At 42.7% G+C, this 23,120-nt stretch overlaps 1 protein-coding gene across 1 annotated transcript in view; it reads right to left on the bottom strand.

Moving 5' to 3' along the window:
* The window catches only part of DNAH3 (dynein axonemal heavy chain 3), a 200,660-nt gene that overhangs the window by 4,924 nt on the left and 172,616 nt on the right, over positions 1 to 23,120 (bottom strand). Inside the window, exons 53-60 of the mRNA XM_057749021.1 lie at positions 16,961 to 17,186; positions 13,795 to 14,039; positions 12,144 to 12,260; positions 7,996 to 8,150; positions 6,993 to 7,160; positions 4,937 to 5,079; positions 2,372 to 2,576; positions 1,526 to 1,663 (exon numbers count right to left, since the gene is read on the bottom strand). Of these exons, the coding sequence (XP_057605004.1) occupies positions 1,526 to 1,663; positions 2,372 to 2,576; positions 4,937 to 5,079; positions 6,993 to 7,160; positions 7,996 to 8,150; positions 12,144 to 12,260; positions 13,795 to 14,039; positions 16,961 to 17,186 (1,397 nt within the window). The remainder of the gene's footprint in view (positions 1 to 1,525; positions 1,664 to 2,371; positions 2,577 to 4,936; positions 5,080 to 6,992; positions 7,161 to 7,995; positions 8,151 to 12,143; positions 12,261 to 13,794; positions 14,040 to 16,960; positions 17,187 to 23,120) is intronic.

Below are 23,120 nucleotides of genomic sequence, written 5' to 3'. Positions count from 1 at the left end.
AGTGGTTGACCAGAATGGTGGCTCAATGGGTCTCTGAAAATACTGCTTTTCTTGTGGCTGCAGAAAATGAATTCCTCCTCTTCTTCCCCAAGCAAAGTAGTTCTCTTGCCTGCAACCCTGGCTTGGAGAAGACCACACAGCTCCAGCGAGGCAGCCTTCCTGCTCCTAATTCCCACTTAAATGTGATGACACACACTGACCCCAACCATCTGGTGAAACACACCTAGAGCTTCTTTGATAATATTCCTGCTTGCTACATGGGCCAGGTCATTTCTAGTCAGCATATATGGTAGGCACAGAGAATGCACTGAAGTAAGAGCCAGGAGGCCACATTAACTGTTACCTAGCTTAGTGGTCTTGCACAGTCTTGCCTTTCTGAACCTGGATCTGTAAAGCGAGGGGTTAGGTTCAGATGCAAGCTGGTGAAACAGTTCTCAGGCCAGAGAAGTAAAAGGTTGATTTGTAGTTTCTGTCAATTTCTGTAGTGTAAAGGTTCCCACCATGGTCAATTTCAGCCTATCAATTATTTAACAACCAGCTCTAACTGGCTCTGGTGAGTTAGTATGAACCAGCTCCAGCATACCACTGTCTGAATTCAGAGGTGATAAATTTCTTCTAGTAAATGCAGAAAATGGTCTAAGTGTAGGAGAATAGGAGGTGGAGGGGATTATGGTGAAGCAGAGAGCACAGGCTCCATTTAAAATCATCCAAATTCTAATCTTTGTGTTGTTAATGGAATGTTTTTCGCATTTCTATTTGTAAGTATTTATTACTAGAATAGGAAAAGGCTATTGATTTTTGTATATTTAACCACTGTCCAGTCATTTTACAAATTCTATTTATTCTGATAGGTGTGTTTTTAGGGTCTCTTAGGATTTCTAGGTATACAATCATTTCAACATCAAAAAAAGATAGTTTTATCTTTTTTCCATTGTTTACTCCCATTATTTTGTTTTATTACTGCATTAATTTTGGCTTAGCACTGTCTTCATAGGCCAATCAAGTTAATTTATAAACTAAATTAAGACCTAGGGTAATCAGTTTGTGACCTCTGAACTAGATAATCTTGAAGGATCTTTCCATAGAATTTAAAATTCTACAATGCTCTGTAACAGTCCATCTTACTCTTTTCTCTCCAAATATGGACTGGATGATACTTTACTATTGGCCATTCCTTTGACTTTAAGCAAAGAACTACACAAGACCATCACATTCTTCCAAATGAAGAGTCCACCATGTTGAATAGACAGTGTGGAAAGAGCTTTCATTTTTCTTGGTACAACTGTGGCAGAATTTTCCTCTGGAAAGATTCCTTTTTATGTACACAGAGACAAAGCCTTGGGAATCCTCTGATTCTGTTGGGAATAACTTTATAGAGCTACTTTAAGTCACACTAAATACTTCATTTGTACCATCTTGGAAATATTTGAGCCTTAACACATCCAGATGTTTGTACTCAAGGAAAGGGTCAACACTGCTTTCTCTGGTTGGCCTTCTGAGCTGGTCTAACCCCAAACACCCCTACCTCAAACTCAAATCCGATGTGGTCAATGGGGATGGTGTATTTCCGAGCATAATTCTGAGAGACACCTGTCAAAAAAGACTGTGTAAAGTAGAATCCAGAGATCCAAAAGACCACAGGAGGCCCGTTGTCAATCCATTCCTGGAGAGCCACAGAAATAAAAATACAAAATCAATAGCACATCAAAGATAGTTCAAAGGCAGTTCATACAAATGAGTCCCATAAAGAAATAGCCTTTTTCTCATTTCTCTTGAAACAGGCAGCCCTCTCAGTTTAGCTTCTATTTTCCCACTTTGAAATGAAAGTACAAAGAAATATATTTCTACTTTAAGAAAATCACAGGTGCAAGCTGGTGTCAGAGATATAGTAGAGAGTGGTAGGGACTATGGCAGGAGAGAATATGTGCCTTGTCGAAACTAAGCAACAGCCACTCATCTCCAGCAATAGCTGCCATGCAGGAATGAAGGTCCATTGTTTCAGGTCTTCTTTTTTTGCAGGACAAACATCTGTATTTTGATATATAACAATCCAGTGTTTATATACTAGCTCAAATTTTAAAATTACCAAGCAGCCAACCAAATCTATTAGCTCATGAGCTGTGGCCCATGAGACACCAGTTTGTGACATTTATTCTGGTTCCTACTCTTGCCTCTATAGGCTATAATCTTTTCTAGGATTTTGAAAAGTCTCCCTCCTGCCCTCTACCCTGGTAAGACTGTGTCCAGTGGGTGCTCAATCCAGGATGCTGTGCGGCTACCCTACTGCCTCTGCCTCTGACCTGTCATTTCAGAATGTCCTCTCCACCTGAATGAGAATGTCAGGTGCACAGTTACCCTGACTCCAAGGTACCTGGAAGAAGGCCAGGCGGGCTAGCAGGTCAGCCACATAGCCTCCCAGGGGCTTCAGCGATGGGTAGGACTTGGCCATCCACATGGCTGGCACTTTACCCACAAGCATGCTACTGAAGACATCCTCCAGCTCTGAGGACATCAGGACCTGCCCTTTAATTGCTCGGCCAAGGTCGATGAGGCTTCTGCGGACCACTTTGGTCAATCTGCAAGAACAAAGAAGGAGACTCAGTCTGGCTCTCTTTTCTTTCTATTCTTGCAACTACGAGCTCTGCTCTCCTTGGGGTACCTCATTCTACCCCAAGTAAACTATAAACTGACTCTAAGTCTCCTTTTACTTTTCCTCCCTTTAAAAAGTCAGATAATATACATTCATGATAGTACGAGGGTGAGTCAAAAATGATCCGCACTCTGGCTGTAGAATTCTCGTAAAATTGTAAAATTGAGAAAAAATTAAATCACCCATTATCTCACCACCTAAAGATAACTTGTATATCTTTCTAGATTTTTCTATATGTAAACACAAATTATTTTTTAATGGGATCATTTTATATATATATATATATATATATATATTTACATGACTGCAAGGTGTTCTACTTTAACTATTCTTCTATTGCTGCAATGTAATATTTCTAGATTGTTGTCTCTGTAAACAACATTGTTAGGAACATCCATCTATATCAATCTTTGTGGAAATTTATAATGATATTCTTACTAAAAGTAGAATTTCTGGGTCAAAGGGTAATGCAGTTTTAAGGCTTCTGATCTATATTGTCAAAGTTGTTCTTTTTATAGACTGTGAGGTACATGCGTACCTGAGAAAAGGCAGCTGAAGGGCAGCCTGAAAGATGTCAAGATCCCCTGCCTCTCTCTCTGGCCTCTGTTATGAGGCCTCACCAAGTCCAGAGGGGACTCACCTGAGAGTGCCAAAGAATCTGCCACCAGAGAGAGCTTGTCATGTCCAAAGATTTATGAAATCCCAGCCAAATGGACATGAGAATGCTCAAATGCAAGAAAGGGGTTCCTGGATGTGTAACCACTAAACATTAATATTAAGAGGAATTTAAGGTTCAAATGTGTTATTGGTGTATATGCTTAGCTGAGGAGTCAAGAGCAAAATTGCCCTCTGAAGGATTATACCATAGACCTCTATTATACCTAAAGACCTACTTGCAAAAGTTTTCTTTCTATTCTTGCAACTATGAGCTCTGCTAGTTTCAAAATTTTTAGTACTCAGGGAAGGAATGTTTGCCCTAGAAGACACAATAATGATTCCCCTGAATTGGAAGCTGAAATGTCATTTTGGGCTTCTCATACCACTGGATGAACAGGCAAAAAGTAGGTAGTGGGGAGGTTTGTTACAGTGTTGTCCGGTGTAATTAATCCTGAGCAAAATTAGAATATAAGATTGCTGTTACCCTCTTATATTACAATGGCCAGCAGTAAAGGCTAGTGAAGGCCCCTGTAACCACCAAGAGCTCCAATGACCTTAGGGGAGGGTGAGTGGCAGAGGAGGAGAGCCATTGGCCTGGTGTCTGGCTGAATGAGGACTACGTCTCATAATACCAAGGTATCTGACTCAAGTAGTCAGCATCCTTGACTCACACCCTGTACTTTGCTTGGTCACCCATATGGCCAACTGCTTATTGACTCTAGGGAGTAAGAAATTCTTAGATGACATTCTTCCAGTACCCTAGTCTTTCAGAGTCAGGGCTGTCCCTGAAACTGAGCAATGACTAATGAGGCAAAATGGAGAGTAGCAGCATTTAGAGTATTTGGAGCAGTAAGTATTTGGAGGCAGAAGTAATGAGTTTCCTCATCTGGCCTAGATGGTGTTTGGGAACGCTTTGAGTTACCAAATCAAGGTGATCCCACTGGGCTCTGTGCTCTAGGACCTGGAGGAGAAGTGCAGAGGGACAAGAATAGAAGGCCAGAGACCCTTAGCCCCATGGCCATCTTAAAATAGCCCTTCCTTACCCCTGTGGTAGAGGCAATGGGATAAATTTCTGCTCACCCCTTTCTAAGTTTACCCTGATTTCACATCTGGCTAAGTGCATGGGCTCTGGAATCAGACAGCCTGGGTTCAAACTCAGTTCTGCCATTGAATGACTGTGTGACCTTGAGCAAGTTACTTAGCCCTTCTGGGTCTCAGTTTTCTCATTTGTAAAACAGTGGTAGAGGGATTAGTAACTGCATATTTTAAAAGACTATTGTGTGGTTTGAATGCAAAGGCATGAGCGGTGCTTGGAGCCATATCTGGCACTAAAGGCTCAATAAAATGGCTTTAATGATTACTTTTAACTATTAGCCCGTGCTTAGTATTGGTTTTAACCCCACTTTATAGACATCGTATGAATGAATGAGAGAGAATGAATAGAAGGAATGATTTAACCCTGGGCCAACATATGCTGGGATGGCCCACGAGATAAGGGAAGGGCTATAAATGCAAGGGCAAACCAACTCTGCACAGCAACCCTTATCAAGTGTCCATCCTAGTTACTGCACATTACATCCTACCCCTCACACTCTAACTCCCAGGATCAAGTAAGACCATACAGCCCACCTGTTGAATCTGATGAGCTCTTGCCTTAGGACGGTGTTCATAGATTCCTCATAGACCACAGGGTACAACTTCACGACCAACTCCAAGTCAAAGTCATTGGGAAGCTTGGACAGTATGTCCTGGGCCAGCTCCTCAACCACTTCCTTAAAGTGTAAGCATTAGAGAGGTGAATGAGAAACAAGGCCCCTGGGCTGTGGCTTTGCCCAGGTAAACCCAAAGCAGTGAGCATTTATCTTTTTAAACATAGTCTATAGGACCTTCCTGGGAACTCTCCCAGAGAAGCCAATTCAGCCTTGTGGGGAAGGAGGATACCCATCCCCCCACACCAGCCTTAGGGAGGACATCACCTCTAAGCTGAACAATGAGAGTCCTGGTCTCACACCCAGAGCAAGGGCCTGAGGGCCAGACAGGGAATTCCTGCTCAGCCAGTCTGGTAGCCTCACGGCAGTGCTGAACCCTGCAGAACTCCTCCAGTCTTCAAGGTCACCCCTGAGAGACAATCTCCCAAGGCTCTCATAGCCAGCCCCTTAGGACCAGCTCCTGGTGCAGATGTGACTTTGCTCAGTGCCAGTGACGCAGACACCTGGGAAGGCAGTAGCCCATTCCTCAGCATTGAGTAAGAATAGCTCATGGCAGTGAGCTTAGCCAAGTAGGGAGGGGACAAGCCTAGGGGAAAAGTAGGAAGAGGAGGAGTAGGACCTAGAAGAGGAGTTGTAGGACCACCAGAGACACACAGCTCTGCCATCCTGTGGCTCTGGGAGGATGGGCTGTACACTTCTTTCCCTCTTCCCACTGTGAGGGGAATTTCCACCCCTAAACTGAGACACATAAACCAGGTTGCTTTATCTTCACACACATTATTACCACTTATGGCACTATGAACCAAATCAAGAAACCAAATACAATCATCTCTTGGTATCCACTAGGAATTGGTGGATACTAGGGATTGGCAGGACTCAGATCTGCTGATGCTCAAATCCTTTATATAAAATGGTATAGTATTTGCATATAACCTATACACATCTCCCCCTCCCCCCATACTTTAAATCATTTCTAGATTACTTATAATACCTAATACAATGTAAATGCTATGTAATAGTTGCTGAAGTGGGGCGAAGTCAAGTTTTGCTTTTTGGAACTTTCTGGAATTTTTTTTCCTGAATATTTGCAATCTGTGGTCAAATTCAAGGATGCAGAACCTGCGGATATGCAAGGCCAACTGTATGCAAAATCCACAGCTGAGAAGGGCTCAGAAGCTGGAGAAGGGAAGAGAGGGAAAGGAGGGATCAGGCCAGAGTCAGGGGGATGTGGTTCTGGGTCTGGCACGGCCTCCGGGTTTATGAATGCCTTGAAGTGGGTCACTTCTTACAGGGTTTGTTTTGCCCTCATCTGTAGATCCAGGAGGGTGGACAGGATTAGTCCTTCACAAAGTGTGGAATGATCACAAAGAGGCACCCAAAATGACTCCGGCTGCTTCCAGGACATGGAGCAAAAAATGTTGAATTACGTGGTGAGAAAGTCACTCTCTTGTCAGGTTTTGGCCACCTTTTTCTTTCCATTCCCTTCGAGGAGCAAGTGTCAGGTCAGGGCTAATTAAATGCTCTGCAACACTTTCTGACCCTCCCCTTTTCCCAAGGAGCCAGCAAGACCCCAGCAGCATCTGGAAGAACCTAATAATGTTTAGCCCTCATTTTCTTTTTGTGGCTGTCATGACTTTATGGAAATGGTACTGGGTTTCCACTTATGGTCCTGATGTACAGTTTTTTAAATAAATGTTTTTAAGCAAAGGAAATTTAGTTGTAAATATTATGTAAATGGAATATAGATGATATGTGGATATAGCACGGAAGGGTATATAGGAATAGCTGACATTTTAGAAACACTGGTGCTCATCCAGCTCAGTATTTAAAGACTCTCAGCAGTAAGACCAGAGCACCCACGCCCTCTCTCAGGGGTCTGCCAGGCCTCCTCTTTTCTGCCTTCTTGGTCCTCACCCACAGTCCTGCATGCCACTGGATGGAAAATTGCCTGGGAGATTGAATTGAAGCCTAGTTACCTGAGGGGACTTGCCACTCCCTCCCGACTGCCTAGGGAGGGTCAGCAGCACCCCTTGAAACAGCTGGTTGGTTTCCTGGTTGTCTTTGGTGATGTCGGCATTCTCATGCAGGCCAAACACTTCTGGGTGTGCTGTGATAGGGAGGTTCCTGAGATATTCGATATAGGACTGGAAAGGAAATCTTCAGTTGACAGAAGTTCAGGTTCCTTGGGGTCCCACAGATCACCCAAGGTTTGGTAGCTTGGGCCATAGACACACACACACACAGACACACGCGCGCGCGCACGCATTGCAGGGGCCAAGACATGCCAAGTTTTCCCTCGTACAGGTTTCTGAGGAGTGTAAGTATGAAGGCAGATGGACTGAGTATCTCCCCTCCCACTTCTGCTGGCTTCCTCTCTGCTTCCCCAGCAGTCTTGGCTTTGGAGACAAAATTGGGTTTGGATTCAGGCATAACTGGATTTGGATCCTAGCTCCATCTTAAACTAACTGTGTAACCTTGAGCTAGTCATCTGAAAGCCCAGTTCCTTATCTATAAATGGGCAGATAAATGAGGTTATGAAGGAATAAGACCTCGGCATATTAACAGGTACGCGATAAAAGGAAGCCCTTTTCATTCTTCCTTCAGATTTCTTTTCTTCTTCTTCCCTTTATCATTCTCCCATCCAGTTTTTCTGTCCCTCCCCTTGCCACCTTCTGAAACTTTGTTTTCAGGTAGCAATTCCCTTCCTGTTCACGACCACATCTTAACCATCCCTCTCCCTTCTCCCCAGATGGACCCCATATTTTGAAAGATCTTGTCTACCAAATGCCCAACATTCATTAAGCAGTAAGAATGTCTGTCTTGTAGGCTTTTGGGAAGATTTGAAATAGCTTATGGACCCAAATCAGGAAGCCCAAGCTATCCCTGGGCCCTCCTTGGATGCATTGCAACCCTAGCCACATGGAGACTGCCAAGCCCCCCTGGGGGCACAGAGGGGCCTCTCCCTCCCCTCCCTCTCACCTGGTAGGAGCCGTGAGGCGGGATGTAGTAAGTGTCTCCAGGAGCAAGACGGTAATGGTCCTGCTCGATTTCCTTACAGTAGAACGTGGACAGAAGGGATAGCAGGAGTCTCCTGTCTTTGTCATCTGTCACTCTGCCTCCATAATTACATTCCCCTGGGGACAACCGACAGAAGAAGAAGTTGAGCCCATAATGAACTTTAACCTAAAATAGAGGATTCTTCCAGCCAAGGAGCTCTGCTGAGAGACATGGTTGCTAAAACCATGCCCAGCTTGGGATGAGACCAGGCATTTTGGGTATTATGGTTGCTACAAAAATAATACATGTTCACCATATTAGAAATTAGAAAATAGCAATAAACTGAAAGAAAAGCAATACAATCACCAATAATTCAAACAAAGGTAACTGTCAACATTTAGGCATCTTCTAGACATTTGTCTGGACATTTGTGTGTATGTGTACATATATGTGAAAGGCATTATAGAAATGTGGTTCAGGGCAAGAACTCTGGCATGAGATAGCACTGAGTTCCAATTCCAGCCAATTTCTGGGCTCCAATCTTTGCCACTTACTAGCAGTTTCTAATCTGTCAAGAAGTGGAGATAACTGCATACCCATCTTACATAGCTGTGGTTAACAAGGCATATAAAGCATTTAGCACAATGCTTAGTATAGAGAAAGCATTCCGTTACAGCTTTTACAAATACATATGATTTAGAAAATTGAGATTATCCTACATATACTGCTTTGGGATATGATTCTCCTACCCCCATCCCATCCCCAACATCATTCTCTGAGAATCAGGTTTCTACACTCAGATTTCTACAAAAAGATTTAGGTAATTTTTTTGAGGGGGACATCAAATCCATCTCATAACCCAGGATGCATTTTCTAGCTGGATCAGATTCTATAGAATGTGGGTGCCATCTGGTATTTGGAAGTTGGGGGCAACACACTAGTCTGAAAGGAAAAGATACACCTGTGTCTGTGTGTATGTGTGTGTGTGTTCTCACGCATGCATGTGCAAGAGCTCTCCTGAAGGGTGGGCTCATTTCCACTTCCAACCATTCTAGGAAGGGCAGGTATACGGACATGAAATAGGAGGTATGACTCAAGTTGAGGAGGTCCGAGCTTCTCTTGGTATTGGAGGGGTCTAAATATCGAGGAGGAGCATCCTGGTGGCTTGTTAAGGGAGAAGTAAGAGACTAAGGGGAAGCTCATACCTATTGAGTAATTTGAGCCCTACAGAAACTGTTTTACCTTAAGCCAGACCATCTAGATCTCTCTCTGTTGACCTCTCAGTTCTTTAGCAAAGTTTAGCTTGAACATTACAGCTTGTCCCAGCTGTAAAGAGGTTTATGACTAGAACTACAATACTAGAGGGAGAGTGGCTCCCCGCTGAAGTCAGCATGGCAGTGCTAGAAGGTACAAAAGAGGGACTACAAGTGAAGGGAAACCTCAGGTACAGAGTCATGGCTCAGGGTCCGACCACCACTCCCCTACCAGCAAATTTCACTTCAGGGGGTACCCTTATAGACTCTGGGTTTTATGTTTACGAAGGAAGGTGCATTTCTTTACTTATATGTCTCCTCTTTGTAGCAAGAGCACAAGTTCCTAAAGGGGCCAGGATGTGCCTTCTATCTCTTCTAGATTCTCCTTTGGGTCTGCCACAGGGCTGGGGGTGCCAGATTCAGAACGTTTTTGACTTCAGCCCATCTAATTCGATAATCAGTCTCCAAACAAGACCTGTCTCTTTGGTCTGTGTGTCTCTTGTGGTCAGTACAGAGCTCTAATAATCATCTCTATCTGGTTCTTCTTTCCTTCCAGACACGAAGGAAGGTTATACCTCCCTGGGCCTCTTGCAGTGGGGTGGGGCCAGGTGACAAGTTCTTGCACATTTAATTCCTGGCATGAGCTTTTCAGTGCTATCCCTGTGGCAGTGATCACACAAGTATATCTTGAGATAGTGGCATCAAAAATTGGTGGAGCCTTTGCCAACAGTGCCCCTGACAGACAATTGCAATGAGCAGAGACCCTTGGCAAGTCACACTGGACGTGTAGGATGGGCAAGAAATGGACTTTCGGTGTCTTACACTCTTGAGATTTGGGCATTGCTTGTTATCGCAGCCTAACTAGTCTATCCTGACTGGTACAGCTGGAAAGTAACTATCCTCAAGCCAGCTGGCACAGTTGGGGCAGGCTAGTTTATGAGCTGCAGGCAGCCCCATATTAAGCCCACATCCCAGGGCAATTATGCACTCATCCTGTGACCTGAAGAGGAGCCCTGGGATGTGCTTCTGTGTGGTCTGGAATAATGGGAATACGGCTTACTTCTTTGGGAAAGTTCTTTCATCTCACCTAAAATCCACTGAACTTATGTTGTGTGTGTCACTTGGGGTTTTGTTTTAGGGGCACTGTGCTAAGGTCTGTGTCATCTTTTACAACAGAATTTAATCACTCTAAAGCAGGATTTCTCCATCTTGGCATGATTAACATGTTGGATTGGGTAGTTCTATGTTGTAGGGGGCTGTCCTGTGCGTTGTAGGAGGTTTAGCAGCATCCCTGGCCTCTACCCAGTAGCACATTCCTTTAGTTGTGACAACAAAAAATGTCTCCTCAATTTCCAGATGTCATCTAGGAGGCAAAATCACCCTTGGTTGAGAACCACTGCTCTAAGGCCTCAGTCTTGTCAGCTATAAAACAGGGTCACTAACATGAAGTTCATAAGATTGCTGTGAAGACTGAATGATATAGATAAAGTGCCTGCTACATGACTGAGGGAAGGATCCAGAGTTGAGGGAGGAATTTGTATGTAACCTTGAAGATGCCCACGTGTTTGACTTTTGGCCATGGTAATCCATTCATTTAGCCCATCTATATTTTATCTCCCATCTCTGGGATTACATGGTGTGTTTTTTTTTTTTTAATGACTATAATTTTATTTATATATATATTTATTTATTTTGGCTGCACGGGTTCTTAGTTGCGGCATGTTTAGTTGTGGCATGTGGGATCTTTAGTTGTGGTATGCGAACTTGTAGTTGCGGCATGTGGGATTTAGTTCCCTGACAAGGGATCGAACCTGGGCCCCCTGCATTGGGAGCATGGAGTCTTACCCACTGGACCACCAAAGAAGTCCCACGTGGTGTGTTTCTTGAGGGCAGTGACCAAGTTTTAGATATTTACATTCTTCCATATTATATATATTGGATGACTCATAAAATATTGCTGATGAATTACTTTTAACGCAAAACAGCAAGTGTCATTTTCACTTCAGGGCACCTCTGCTGGGAGTGCTCTCCTTCCTTTTTCCCACTGCCCACCCCCACTTTCTTCTTCCACTTGTAAAACTCCTACTTATCCCTCAAAACCATCTTTCACGCCTTCAGGAAGTTTTCCCTAATCATCTCCACTCCATGTCTGAAATTTGTTCATTGTGCTGCCTTTCTACTTTATAAATATTTCTCTTATTGAACTTGTCACTGTATTGTCATTTATTTTATTATATTTCTCTCCCTTTGTAGACTGTACACCACTTATGGGGAGGGGTATTTATTTACTTATTTATTTGGCTGCATTGGGTCTTCATTGCTGCACGTGGGCTTTCTCTAGTTGCAGCAAGCGGGGGCTACTCTTCATTGCGATGCCAGGGCTTCTCACTACAGTGGCTTCTCTTGTTGCAGAGCGAGAGCTCTAGGCATGCAGGTTTCAGTAGTTGCAGCACGTGGGCTCAGTAGTTGAGGCACGAGGGCCCTAGAGCTCACGGGCTTCAGTAGTTGTGTCTCACGGGCTCTAGAGCACAGGCTCAGTAGTTGTGACACACGGGCTTAGTTGCTCTGCGGCATGTGGGATCTTCCTGGAGCAGGGATTGAACCCATGTGCCCTGCATTGCCAGGCAGGTTCTTAACCACTGTGCCGCAAGGGAAGTCCCAAGGGGAGGGATTGATCTTGACTTTTTTGTGTGTTTCTTGTTTTTGTTTGTTTGTTTGTTTTACAATATCCAGCATGGTGACCAGCATCAGTAAGAGCTCCATGTTTATTGAGAGCGTGAGTGCCTAAGTAAACGAAAGGAGATGGGAGCAGAGGAGCAGGAAGGTGGAGCATAATAGTGGAGGCTTACAACTGCCACAGCCTCCTCCCATAAATACCTGTCAGGTAGGTCAGAGCATCAAATGGCACCTCCTTGTAGTCATTCAGAAACATCTGGATCTGCCGCATACTAATCCTCAGGTCGGATTCGTTGAATTCATAAGGAATATTCCAACCTGCATGAGGCAGAGATGAATTAGATGCTTCAGGGATGAGAGCTCTTGATTTCCACTCAGAGACTGAGCTGGTGGAGAGTTAAGCATCACGATGGATCAGGAGCCTCTTTCGGCCCTGGGAACATCAAGCACCATGCCAGCTCTTAGCTCTGACCTTCACTGCCAACATGGGAGACATCCAGCCTGAAAACACATCCATTCTAAAGCCAGTTTCCTTACAGATCTCCCCACGTGTTAAGAGAGATGCTAACATCCTGGGATACGTGGAATGAGAGTTATTCACCCTGGCTGGAATACGGTGGTAATGCCCGGAATGCCAAAAATAACATGAAAGCATAGCTAGAGAGCAGTATGTGTGATTGGGCCATAGCACTAAGTTAGCTTTGCGAATCCCCACCTCGCACTCACGGGAGAACTAGATGTCTGGACTTGAAGAAGCTGTTGCTTGTATTTCCGCGGGTTATCATGATAAATGCCCTGTGGGGCTGCACGAGTGACATAAATGCATGAACCAGGCCTGATGTGAGACAACAGGGTATGGTGGGCCCTGTGCTCCATGGAGACATGTAATTTCCTCCTAAACATTCACATTCAAATTAAAAATAAAATAAAATAATAAAAAATAAGCCAAACTGTTGTATGGGTTTTTGGAGGTCTGGCACGGGTGGGAGAATGGTGGTGGGAGAATGTGGTGTGTGAGATGCAGATGTAGGAGTGTCCCCTTTGGCTGTCTCATCCCTGAAACCCTCAGTGGAAGGGTCAGGTGGCCTGTGGAGCTAACTGGGGCAGGTAGAAGGAAAGAGGATGTTCTGAGACAGTCACCCAAAGGACAATTTGCCTCCTTTTGTAACCCAAAAGAATGGCTAAGAACACCTTGAAGTGGGTCATTTCAAGAAAAGAGTCAGAGGCAGCCCATGGGTGAGAGAAAAAAATCCAGCCTTAAAACCATGGTGATATGGGATCTGTATTTAGCAGACGATCTGCTCTAACAAGAACAGTGAGTCGCTTAAGTTAGTCATGGATAGGTTACATTAATAAGGAAAGTTATGTTTATTTTCTCAAGGAGAAGCATAGACAGATGTCCCAGCTGTATTTCTTTCATTGTTAGGCACATGTAAAGAGAGCAACCTAAAATGTTATAAATTACCTGTTATAAATTACAATTCTCTGGAGAGTGGCCATTGTACAAAAGCTAGGCAAATACACACCAAAGGGAAGGGCCTCCAATCTTCTCTTATCACATTACTTCAGTGATTAGGGGACCTCTGATTCTGGAGCATCACCTCTTTCCCTGACATTGATATTGACCTGGTTATAGAGTTGCCAGACTTGTTAAATAAAAATACAGGGACATTCAGTGAAATTTAATTTCAGATAAACAATAAATCATATTTAGCATAAATATGTCCCAAATATTGCATGGAACATACTTGTACCCTATTTTACTGGCAACCCGGAGTACAAACTTGAACGCACCCTGGCATCTGTCTGTGATCTTTCCCCCAGGCAATCCAGGTACACTGTCACCTCTCACCTAGGGGTCCGAAGTTTCTCCTCTCTTGAACGATGGCATGGAAGAAGCAAAGGCCAAACAACAGCTTTTGCCACATCACTGCTTTTGTACAGCTTTGGAAGAACACAGGGTCTGAGATGGGGTCATTGAGGTAAGAGCGCAAAAGGTTGGCCCGGAGACCTTTGGGGGGCTCGTTGGTCATTTTAATCCCATTCTGGAGGATGCTGACTGGAAACTTCTCTGATGGATAGCTGGTTAACCAGAGTCTGGAAGAACAACAGACCCAATTATTTAGAGCAATGTAATATGTTATATTGAAAAATAGCAACAAAAAATAGTAACTACCATTTATTAAGCCCTACAAGATGCTGAACTTCATGTTAAGAATTTAATTTATGTCTCTTCATTTACTTTAATCCTCAGAGCCACTCCATGATTTATTACCCCCTTTACCAGCGAGGAAACAGGCATGGAGATGTCAGGTGGGGTTTTCAAGGACACACCGCTTAGAAGCAGCTGAACTGAGATATGAACTCAGGGCTCCCTGACTCCAAAGGCCCTACCCTAATCACCACAACCAATTCTCCCCTGCTAGACTTTCTGAGCATCTGTTATGGTCAAATACTATACCCAGCACTCCAGGAGTGGCCGAAATGAGCAAAGCATTGTTTCTTGCTTCCAGATACTCACAACCTTGCTGCTAGGGGGTGTGAAATGGGAGCTGAGGAGGGGAGAAAAGACAAGCAAACAGAATGCCAAGGAATCATAAAATCAAGACTGTGGGGAGGGAGGGAAATAATGGGCTGTGGGGGCCTATGGGAAGAAGGGATTTCCATGGGGTGGAGAGAGCAGAAGTCTGCAAACTACTGCCAGGGAGCCAAATCTAGCCTTCACCTGTTTTTGTAAATAGTATTATTGGAACATAGCCACACCCCTTCATTTACAAATTATTTATGGATGCTTTTGTGCTACAACATCAGAGTTGAATAGTTGCAACTGACGATATGGCTGGCAAAACCTAAAATATTTACTGTCTGGCCCCTTACAGGAAAAGTTTGCTGACCTCTGTCATAGAGGCCAGAGGCATTTGAAATGGGTCTTGAGAATATGGAAGATTTCTTTGCTTAAATAATACAAGTTTATCTATACCCATAAAAAATGGGTGCATAGGTAAAAGTATTTAGAAAAGAAAAAAATATATGATTTTACCATCTACAGGTTAAAATGTTGGCATATTGTCTTCCAGGCTTTTACTCATTTGTTTTTCTTACTCAAGCTCAAGTTATATACACACTGTGGCATCCTGTTTTGTTCCATTTCTGTGGGTTTTTTTTTCCTTCTAGACATTAGAGAGATTTCCAACAGGCAGATTTGGGAATGAAAGGTCATTAAAGACACAGGACACAGGCTGAGCAACTGCATAGAGGAAGAAAAGTTGGGGATGTGTTAAGGCCTTGTGGGCAGCCTGCTGTGGTCCAGGCACAGTGCTCAGAGGGCAGGGAAGAGGCCATAAACTTGTGGCCTGCAGCTGGACTTCAGTCTGCAGAGGTGTGATGTTTAACTCTCACCATGCAAACCAACACAATGCTGTAACATATTTCTGAAGTAGTTGGCAACTTAAAAAAATCTAGGGCTTTCTTTTAAAATTCTAGATTCCCATCTTTCCTTTAAAACAATCAGAGAATCTGGACACAAGAGGCCTGCATTCCTACTTGGCAACAGTCAACTGGTGGTAGGCAGTAACTGCTCTTATTTGCAGGGCACGTGCCTCTATTTCACCACTGTCCCCGCCACTCCCTACTGGTGTTCAACACTGAGGCTGACTGCCCACGCTGACAGTTATTGTACTATGGAAAGTGGAATATTTCTTGTGCCCAGTCCTCTTCACTCATTTATGTTACATTTCTGGCTTGTGTAGGCACTTGAGTTTGTGACCTTTGGGTTAAGACCATATTATAGTAGACCTTAAATATCAACATGAATAATATTTTCTTCATTGAGTGTGTCACTGATGGTCCGTGAGTCAACTCAGCACCCCAAACCAAATAGAATTCTTGAAATTAATGGATTCCCTCTTAAATTCTTATGTGAATCTTGTATGCGACTTTCGTGAATACAATCAACTATGGCCTAATTTGGTTTTGTAAATAAACACCAAACACTTTTCTATTTTCAGGCAGACATGACTAAAATAAAAATAACCGGCATACTTTGTTGCCTAGAGCAGGAGTTGGCAAACTTTTCCTATGAAGGATCAAATAGTAAATGTTTTAGACTTTGCATGACATATGGGCTCTGTCACAACTACGTGAAGCGTAAAAGCAGCCACAGACAATATATAAGTGAGCATGGCTGTATTTCAATAAAACTTTATTTATAGACACAAGTTTGAATTTCATACAGTTTTCATGAGTCGTGAAATAGTCTTCTTTCAATTTTTTTTGAACCATAAGAAAATGTAAAAGCTATTCTTAGATGGCAAGCTGTACAAACACAGCCAGCAGACTGGATTTGGTCATAGTTGGCTGACCCCTGACCCAGAATAAAAGAAGCACTGAACATCTCAGTTAAAAGGGGCTTTGAAGTCTACCTGTCTCACCTCATCATTCTCTAAATGCAAAAACTTAGGCCCAGCCTTCCTGGGCTTTAAAGTTCACAGAAAATAAATAGCTGTTTCCAGTATTGATTAAAATTCCATGGATCTCAAGAAATATAGGATAGATCAAGTGCCTAGACTGCCAGTGGGATTTTTTTTTTAGACAAATAAGTTTTAAAACTCCAATTTGCTGGCATTTAATCTACCTTCCCAGACACACCTCCTATCACCTTCCCACAACAGTTTCTCACAGCATATACCCCAGAATCATAGGATAACTTCTTGGTGTTTCCTTTGCTTTAACAAATGTTGTCCCCTCTGCCTTCAGTGTCCTTCTTGGAAAACTCCTATTCATCTTTCAGTACTCCAGGCTTTCCCCAACTTTTTCTTCCCTTTTCCACTTTTGTTCAAACAAGTACAGCAGGTATTGCATGGTACCAACATTATTCATCTATGGTCTGCCTTCTACTAGACTGAGAGCTTCTTATGGGTAGAACTGTGTCTTGTTCATCTTTGCATTCCCAGCCATTAGCATGATGTCTGGAGCTCGAGGTTGGGACACAGAGAAGCAGTGGTGGGGCAGCATCTCACCTGAATCCCATATTGGTGCTCTCAGGAACAATCACCTCCTCACAGATCTTCTCCAGCGCAGGCATCCAGCTTGTGGCCAGATGACAGTTCTGTAAGACCACCCAGGTCCCATCTTTGATGGCAGTGTTGATCATTTTGGCAGCAATAGGGCCTTGGCCTTGGCCAAGGGAGATGGTCTGTATTTTGGCACCTCCCATGCCAAGATCATCAGCAAATTTCAGCAGGCCTGAGACCAGGAAGAGAAAGGGCTTTTGAAAGAGAACAGGCTACTTAAGACCATATTAACAATCACAACACAGAAGAAGGTGTTACATTAAAATTCTGGACTCAGAAAGAAACCCACTGGCTTCTGTTAATTATAAAAGTAGCATTGTTCTGAGGAAAGTTTAGACTTCTGGTAAGATGGTAAATGAAGATACTATTGATTCCTCTTTTGCTCTAAGTAGAGAGACTTTTTTCATTTAAAAAAAAAAATGACACAAACCAAAAAAAAAAAAATAAGAGTTTGAAAGAAAGAGAAATTCCGAGGTGCCAGAAATGAAGAGGGAACTCCAAACTAGAAAGGTGAGCACGCGACCAAAGAACTAGGAACTGGATTTTTTGTTTTTTGTGTTTTTAAAATTTTTTTAGAGTATAGTTGATTTACAATGTTGCATTAGATTTAGGTGTACAGCAAAGTGAATCAGTTATACATACACATATATCCACTCTTTTTTTTTTTAGATTCTTTTCCCATATAGGTCATTACAGAAGATTAAGCAGAGTTCTCTGTGTTATACAGTAGGTCCTTATTAGTTATTTATTTTATGTATAGTAATGTGTATATGTCATCCCAATCTCCCAATTTATCCCTCCCCCCTGACCCTTTGGTAATCATAAGCTTGTTTTCTACATCTGTGACTCTATTTCTATTTTGTAAATAAGTTCACTTAGGAACTGGGTTTTTACAAATTTATTTTACTAGGAAAACAGGTATTTGGACAGTGAAATTTTCAAGTAGGTCTCTTTCACGTCTCTCTTCCTCAGAGGCAGCCAATGTTATACGTTGTTGTGAGTCCTTCCAGAGATATTTCATGAATTTAAGTAAATGTGTATATACTATTATAATTACATGAATTGTAGAACACATTTGCTTTTTTCACTTAGATCTTTTCCACATCAGTATATACATAAAGGCCATATTCTTTTTCATGGTTACATAGTATTTCACCTTTGGAAAATACCATACTTTTTTCAACCAGTCTAGTGGCTGGAGTTTATCCATAGGGAACACAGCTCTGCACTTAGTGGGATGATAGAAATGAGACTCTTTTATAGTTAGGAGCCTCAAATGGCTGCACTGTCATCTAAGAAGGCCAGAAAGCTGTTTTGTGTTCCTTCTCTAATGATTTCCTTTAATTATTTATTTATTTGTTTATTTATTTATTGTCTGCATTGGGTCTTTGATGCTGCACACAGGCTTTCTCTAGTTGCGGCAAGTGGGGGCTACTCTTCATTGTGGTGCACGGGCTCCTCATTGCAGTGGCTTCGCTTTGTTGTGGAGCAGGGGCTCTAGGCTCACGGGCTTCAGTAGTTGTGGCACACAGGCTCAATAGTTGTGGCTCATGAGCTCTAGAGCACAGGCTCAATAGTTGTGGCACACGGGCTTAGTTGCTCCACAGCATGTGGGATCTTCCTGGAGCAGGGATTGAACCTGTGTCCCCTGCATTGGCAGGTGGATTCTTAACCACTGTGCCACCTAGGAAGTCCCTCTAATGATTTTTAGATGTGTTTCTTTTAATGTCTTTTTCAGAGACTATATTAATCTGCTAGGGCTGCGATAACAAATAATCAAAGATTGGGTGGCTTAAACAACAGGAATTTATTTTCTGTCAATTCTGGAGGCTAGAAATCCAAAATCAAGGTGCTGGCAGGGCTGCTTTCTTCTGAGGCCTCTCTCCTTGTCTTGTCTGTGGCCGTCTTCTCACGTCATCTTCGCACTGTGTCCTCACATGGTCTTATCCCTGTCAGTGTGTCTGTGTCCTAATCTTCTAAGGACACCAGTCATATTGGATTAGGATCTACCCTAATGACCTCACAACTAACTCTTTAAAGACCTGATCTCAAAATACAGTCACATTTTGAGGTACTGGGAATTAGGTCCTAAACCTACAGATTTGGGAGGGACACAGTTCAGCCCATAATACCCCCATAATCCTGGGGGTATTAATTCTCTTGATTGTTCTATATGCCGATTACCCCTTATAGTGATGTATTTCCTCATGTAGTTTAGAATTTTTTTTTTTTTATTTTGAGTTCACAGTCAGCAAGCTTGCATTATTTTGTGGGAGTCCGATATATCTTAGGTTTTAGGAGTGCCCTAACAGAACAATTGTGTGTATGCAAACACTGGTGTCCCTGGGGTTTTGCCATTCTGGATCAATTTTATGGGAAATTTCTCAGCTTGAGAATCCCATACCAGAGGGTACTGTAAATCTTCACCCCTCATCTGCGTGTAGCATAGGCTTGGTGTTTTAATTTCTCACGGAAGAATTGTTTATTTTTTCCACCCAAGCTCCAGGCCAGTGACAAGCTTCCAAATTGCTTCTTGAGTCAGTAGCCTAAAATTTACAGTTCTATGGAAAAAAAAAAAAAAAAAAGACACGGATTTGGAACAAAACAAATAAAACTTCTAGAAATGGAAAGCATTGTCATTGAATATAAAAACTCAAAGCACTGATTAAAAATGCTGGTTAGATACAGCCAAAAAAGAGACTTAGTGGAAAGTAAGGTCTGCATTCAATGATGTACTCAGTAGCGATGGGAACCCCAGGTCTCCAAATACCATGACGTGCTAAAAGAATTGGAGTTCCTTGGAGAAACATTTGTTCAAGATAAGCCTGAAATATATATGGTAGTTCTACACAGCAAAGGGTTACGTGAAAAGGATATTGTCATGGAGGTGCTCCCACAGGCCGAAGACTGAATAATCTGAGCATCAGAAAGAATAATGACAGCGGTTGAGTAAGACACTACTATATTTGGAACATCCAATATGTTAAAATTCATGCATTAATAATCATTCCAGGGCTTCCCTGGTGACGCAGTGGTTAAGAATCTGCCTGCCAATGCAGGGGACACGGGTTCGAGCCCTTTTCTGGGTCGATCCCATACGCCTAGGAGCAACTAAGCCCATGCACTACAACTATTGAGCCTGCGCTCTAGAGCCCGTGAGCCACAACTACTGAGCCTGCACTCTAGAGCCTGTGAGCCACAACTATTGAGCCCACGTGCCAGAACTACTCAAGCCTGTGTGCCTAGAGCCTGTGCTCCGCAAGAGAGAAGCCACCGCAATGAGAAGCCCGCTCACCGCGACAAAGAGTAGCCGCCGGTCACCACAACTAGAGAAAGCCTGTGCACAGCAATGAAGACCCAACACAGCCAAGAAAGAAAGAAAGAAAGAAAGAAAGAAAGAAAGAAAGAAAGAAAGAAAGAAAGAAAGAAAGAAAGAAAGAAAGAAAGAAGGAAGGAAGGAAGGAAGGAAGGAAGGAAGGAAGGAAGGAAGGAAGGAAAGAAAGAAAGAAAGAAAGAAAGAAAGAAAGAAAGAAAGAAAGAAAGAAAGAAAGAAAGAAAGAAGGAAAGAAAGAAAGAAAGAAAGAATTGTACCAAAAAATCCCATCTTACTGCTTAACTAACTTTGGAGGTTACTAGGATACGAATTCATTTTTCTGAAAGCTGGTAAATAAAAAGTATGAACCAAGCATCTTTTCTGCCTGTCCTTTTTGAACTATATTTAGAGTAAACCAAATAGCTGATAAAGAAAAATTCTTCTTTATAGATGTGGAAGGAATGATAGAATTAAAATATCATCATTTTGCAGCTCCTAATGAAATAATGGATCTGGGTAATGATTTCCTAAGGCCGACAAAACCATTAGGTCAGTGGTTCCCAATATTGGCTGCACATTGAAATTAACTGAAAAGCTTTATAAAGCACAACACCTTGGTCTCACCTACAAAGATTTTAATTTAATTGGTTGAGGATGAGGCCTGCACATGGAGATTTTCTTTTCTTTTTTTTGTTTTTCCTTGTTTTTAATTGAGACGTTCTCTTTATTTCACTCTCATTCTTTTTAAACTTTTTTTTTTTAGTAAATTTATTTGTTTTTTGGCTGTGTTGGGTCTTCACTGCTATGCATGGGCTTTCTCTAGTTGCAGTGAGTGGGGGCTACTCTTCCTTGTGGTGCATGGCCTTCTCAGTGTCGTGGCCTTCTCAGTGCGGTGGCTCCTCTTGTTGTGGAGCACGGGCTCTAGGCGCATGAGCTTCAGTAGTTGTGGCACACAGGCTCAGAAGTTGTGGCTCATAGGCTCTAGAGCACAGGCTCAGTAGTTGTGGCGCATGGACTTAGTTGCTCTGTGGCACGTGGGATCTTCCCAGACCAGGCATCAAACTCGTGTCCCCTGAGTCAGCAGACGAATTCTTAAGCACTGCACCACCAGTCCCCACTCTCACTCTTGAAAGATAGATTTGCATTTTCTTTTAGCACAATGATGGTATTATTCCACAAGTTGCACTGTTGCTGTCGAGACTTTGGTTGTCAGTCTAACTGCTGTTTTTTAGAGGTAATCTTGTTTTCCTCACCGACTGCTTTTAATTTATCTTTTTTATTAAAGTATATAGATGATTTACATTGTGTTAATTTCTGCTGTACAGCAAAGTGACTCAGTTATACACATATATACATTCTTTTTTATATTCTTTTCCATTATGGTTTGTCCTAGGTTATTGAATATAGTTCCCTGTGCTATACAGTAGGACCTTGTTGTTTATCCATTCTATATATCATAGTTTACATCTACTAACCCCAAACTCTCAATCCATCCTTCCCCTTGGCAACCACCAGTCTGTTCTCTAAGTCTGTGAGTCTGTTTCTGTTTCATAGATAGGTTCATTTGTGCCATATTTTAGATTCCACATATAAGTGATATCACATGGTATTTATCTTTCCATGGAGATTTTCTCAAAGCTCCCTAGGTGATTTCAATGTGCAGCCAAGATTGAGAACCACCATATTAGGTGAAAGGCTGATGGGGAACTTTATAAAGGAGGCAGTGGAGGAGTAGCGAGGTGAATCACACTGACAACGCCTGAACCTACTGATACATCTTAGTGAGAAAAGACGACTAGACAGTATGTGCCTCCTAATATGATGCACTACGAGGGACACAGTACCTGCCATTTCCTGGGAAGTCATCCAAGCTGGATCTGATCAAGCCTCTAGCATAGAGGGACAGGAATAAGCTACATATACCACTGGATTTTACAGGCCTGTCCTCTCCCAACACAACATCATCATTTTATGACCATATTCTGACCTTTCCCCCATTTCTCTTCTCTACCATTCCTGGTTTCCCCTTGTTTCTCTTGTATAAGCCTGCCACAGAGAGGACATAGGGGAAGAAGCAAAGATGCTAGAAAGGGGTCATGAATTGAGCTTTGACAATAACAATAATTGGGGTATAGGAACCGGGGAAGGGTACCAGTTCATTTCAGCTCCTTCCTCTGATTTCCTTTGAGGAGCAGGGGTGCTGGCTTTCTAACTGGTCACCATACATGTCAAATTCCTCAGCTTTCCCAGAACTGCCAACCATGTCATCTGTATTTCTGGTATTCTTTCTTCATTCAGCAACTGAGAAAACTAAAGCTTTAAGATCCCCCCAACAGAACAGAAAACTAATCTATTCCTGTCAACAACTCACACCCTTTTATATGCACAGACACTTTCTGGAAAGATACACAAACCGGTAGTAGCAGTTATCTCTAAGAGGTTAGGGGGAAGATGTACTTTCACTCTATACCTGGGTTTCTCAACCCCAATACTATTTACATTTTGGGCGGGATAATCCTTTGTTGTGGGGGCTGTCCTGGGCATTGTAGGATATTTAGCAGCATCCTTTGCTTCTATCTACCAGATGCCAGTAGCACCCCTTAGTTGTGACAACAAAAATGTTCCCCCACTTTGCCAAATGTCCCTTTAGGGGACAAAATGGAGCCACAGTCTTATACTTTTTGCATTATTTGATTTTTTTATTTTACTACATGCCACATTAATTATTCAAAAAATTTAAAGAAAAGGAAAAAGCATACCTGAGAGAAGCAATAGTCTGAGAAAAAGGTGATA

Source organism: Hippopotamus amphibius, chromosome 9, assembly GCF_030028045.1.
Source record: "Hippopotamus amphibius kiboko isolate mHipAmp2 chromosome 9, mHipAmp2.hap2, whole genome shotgun sequence".
Taxonomy (NCBI): Eukaryota; Metazoa; Chordata; class Mammalia; order Artiodactyla; family Hippopotamidae; genus Hippopotamus; species Hippopotamus amphibius.
The sequence above is the reverse complement of the archived record's forward strand: the minus strand, read 5'-3'. Positions and strand labels throughout refer to the sequence as shown.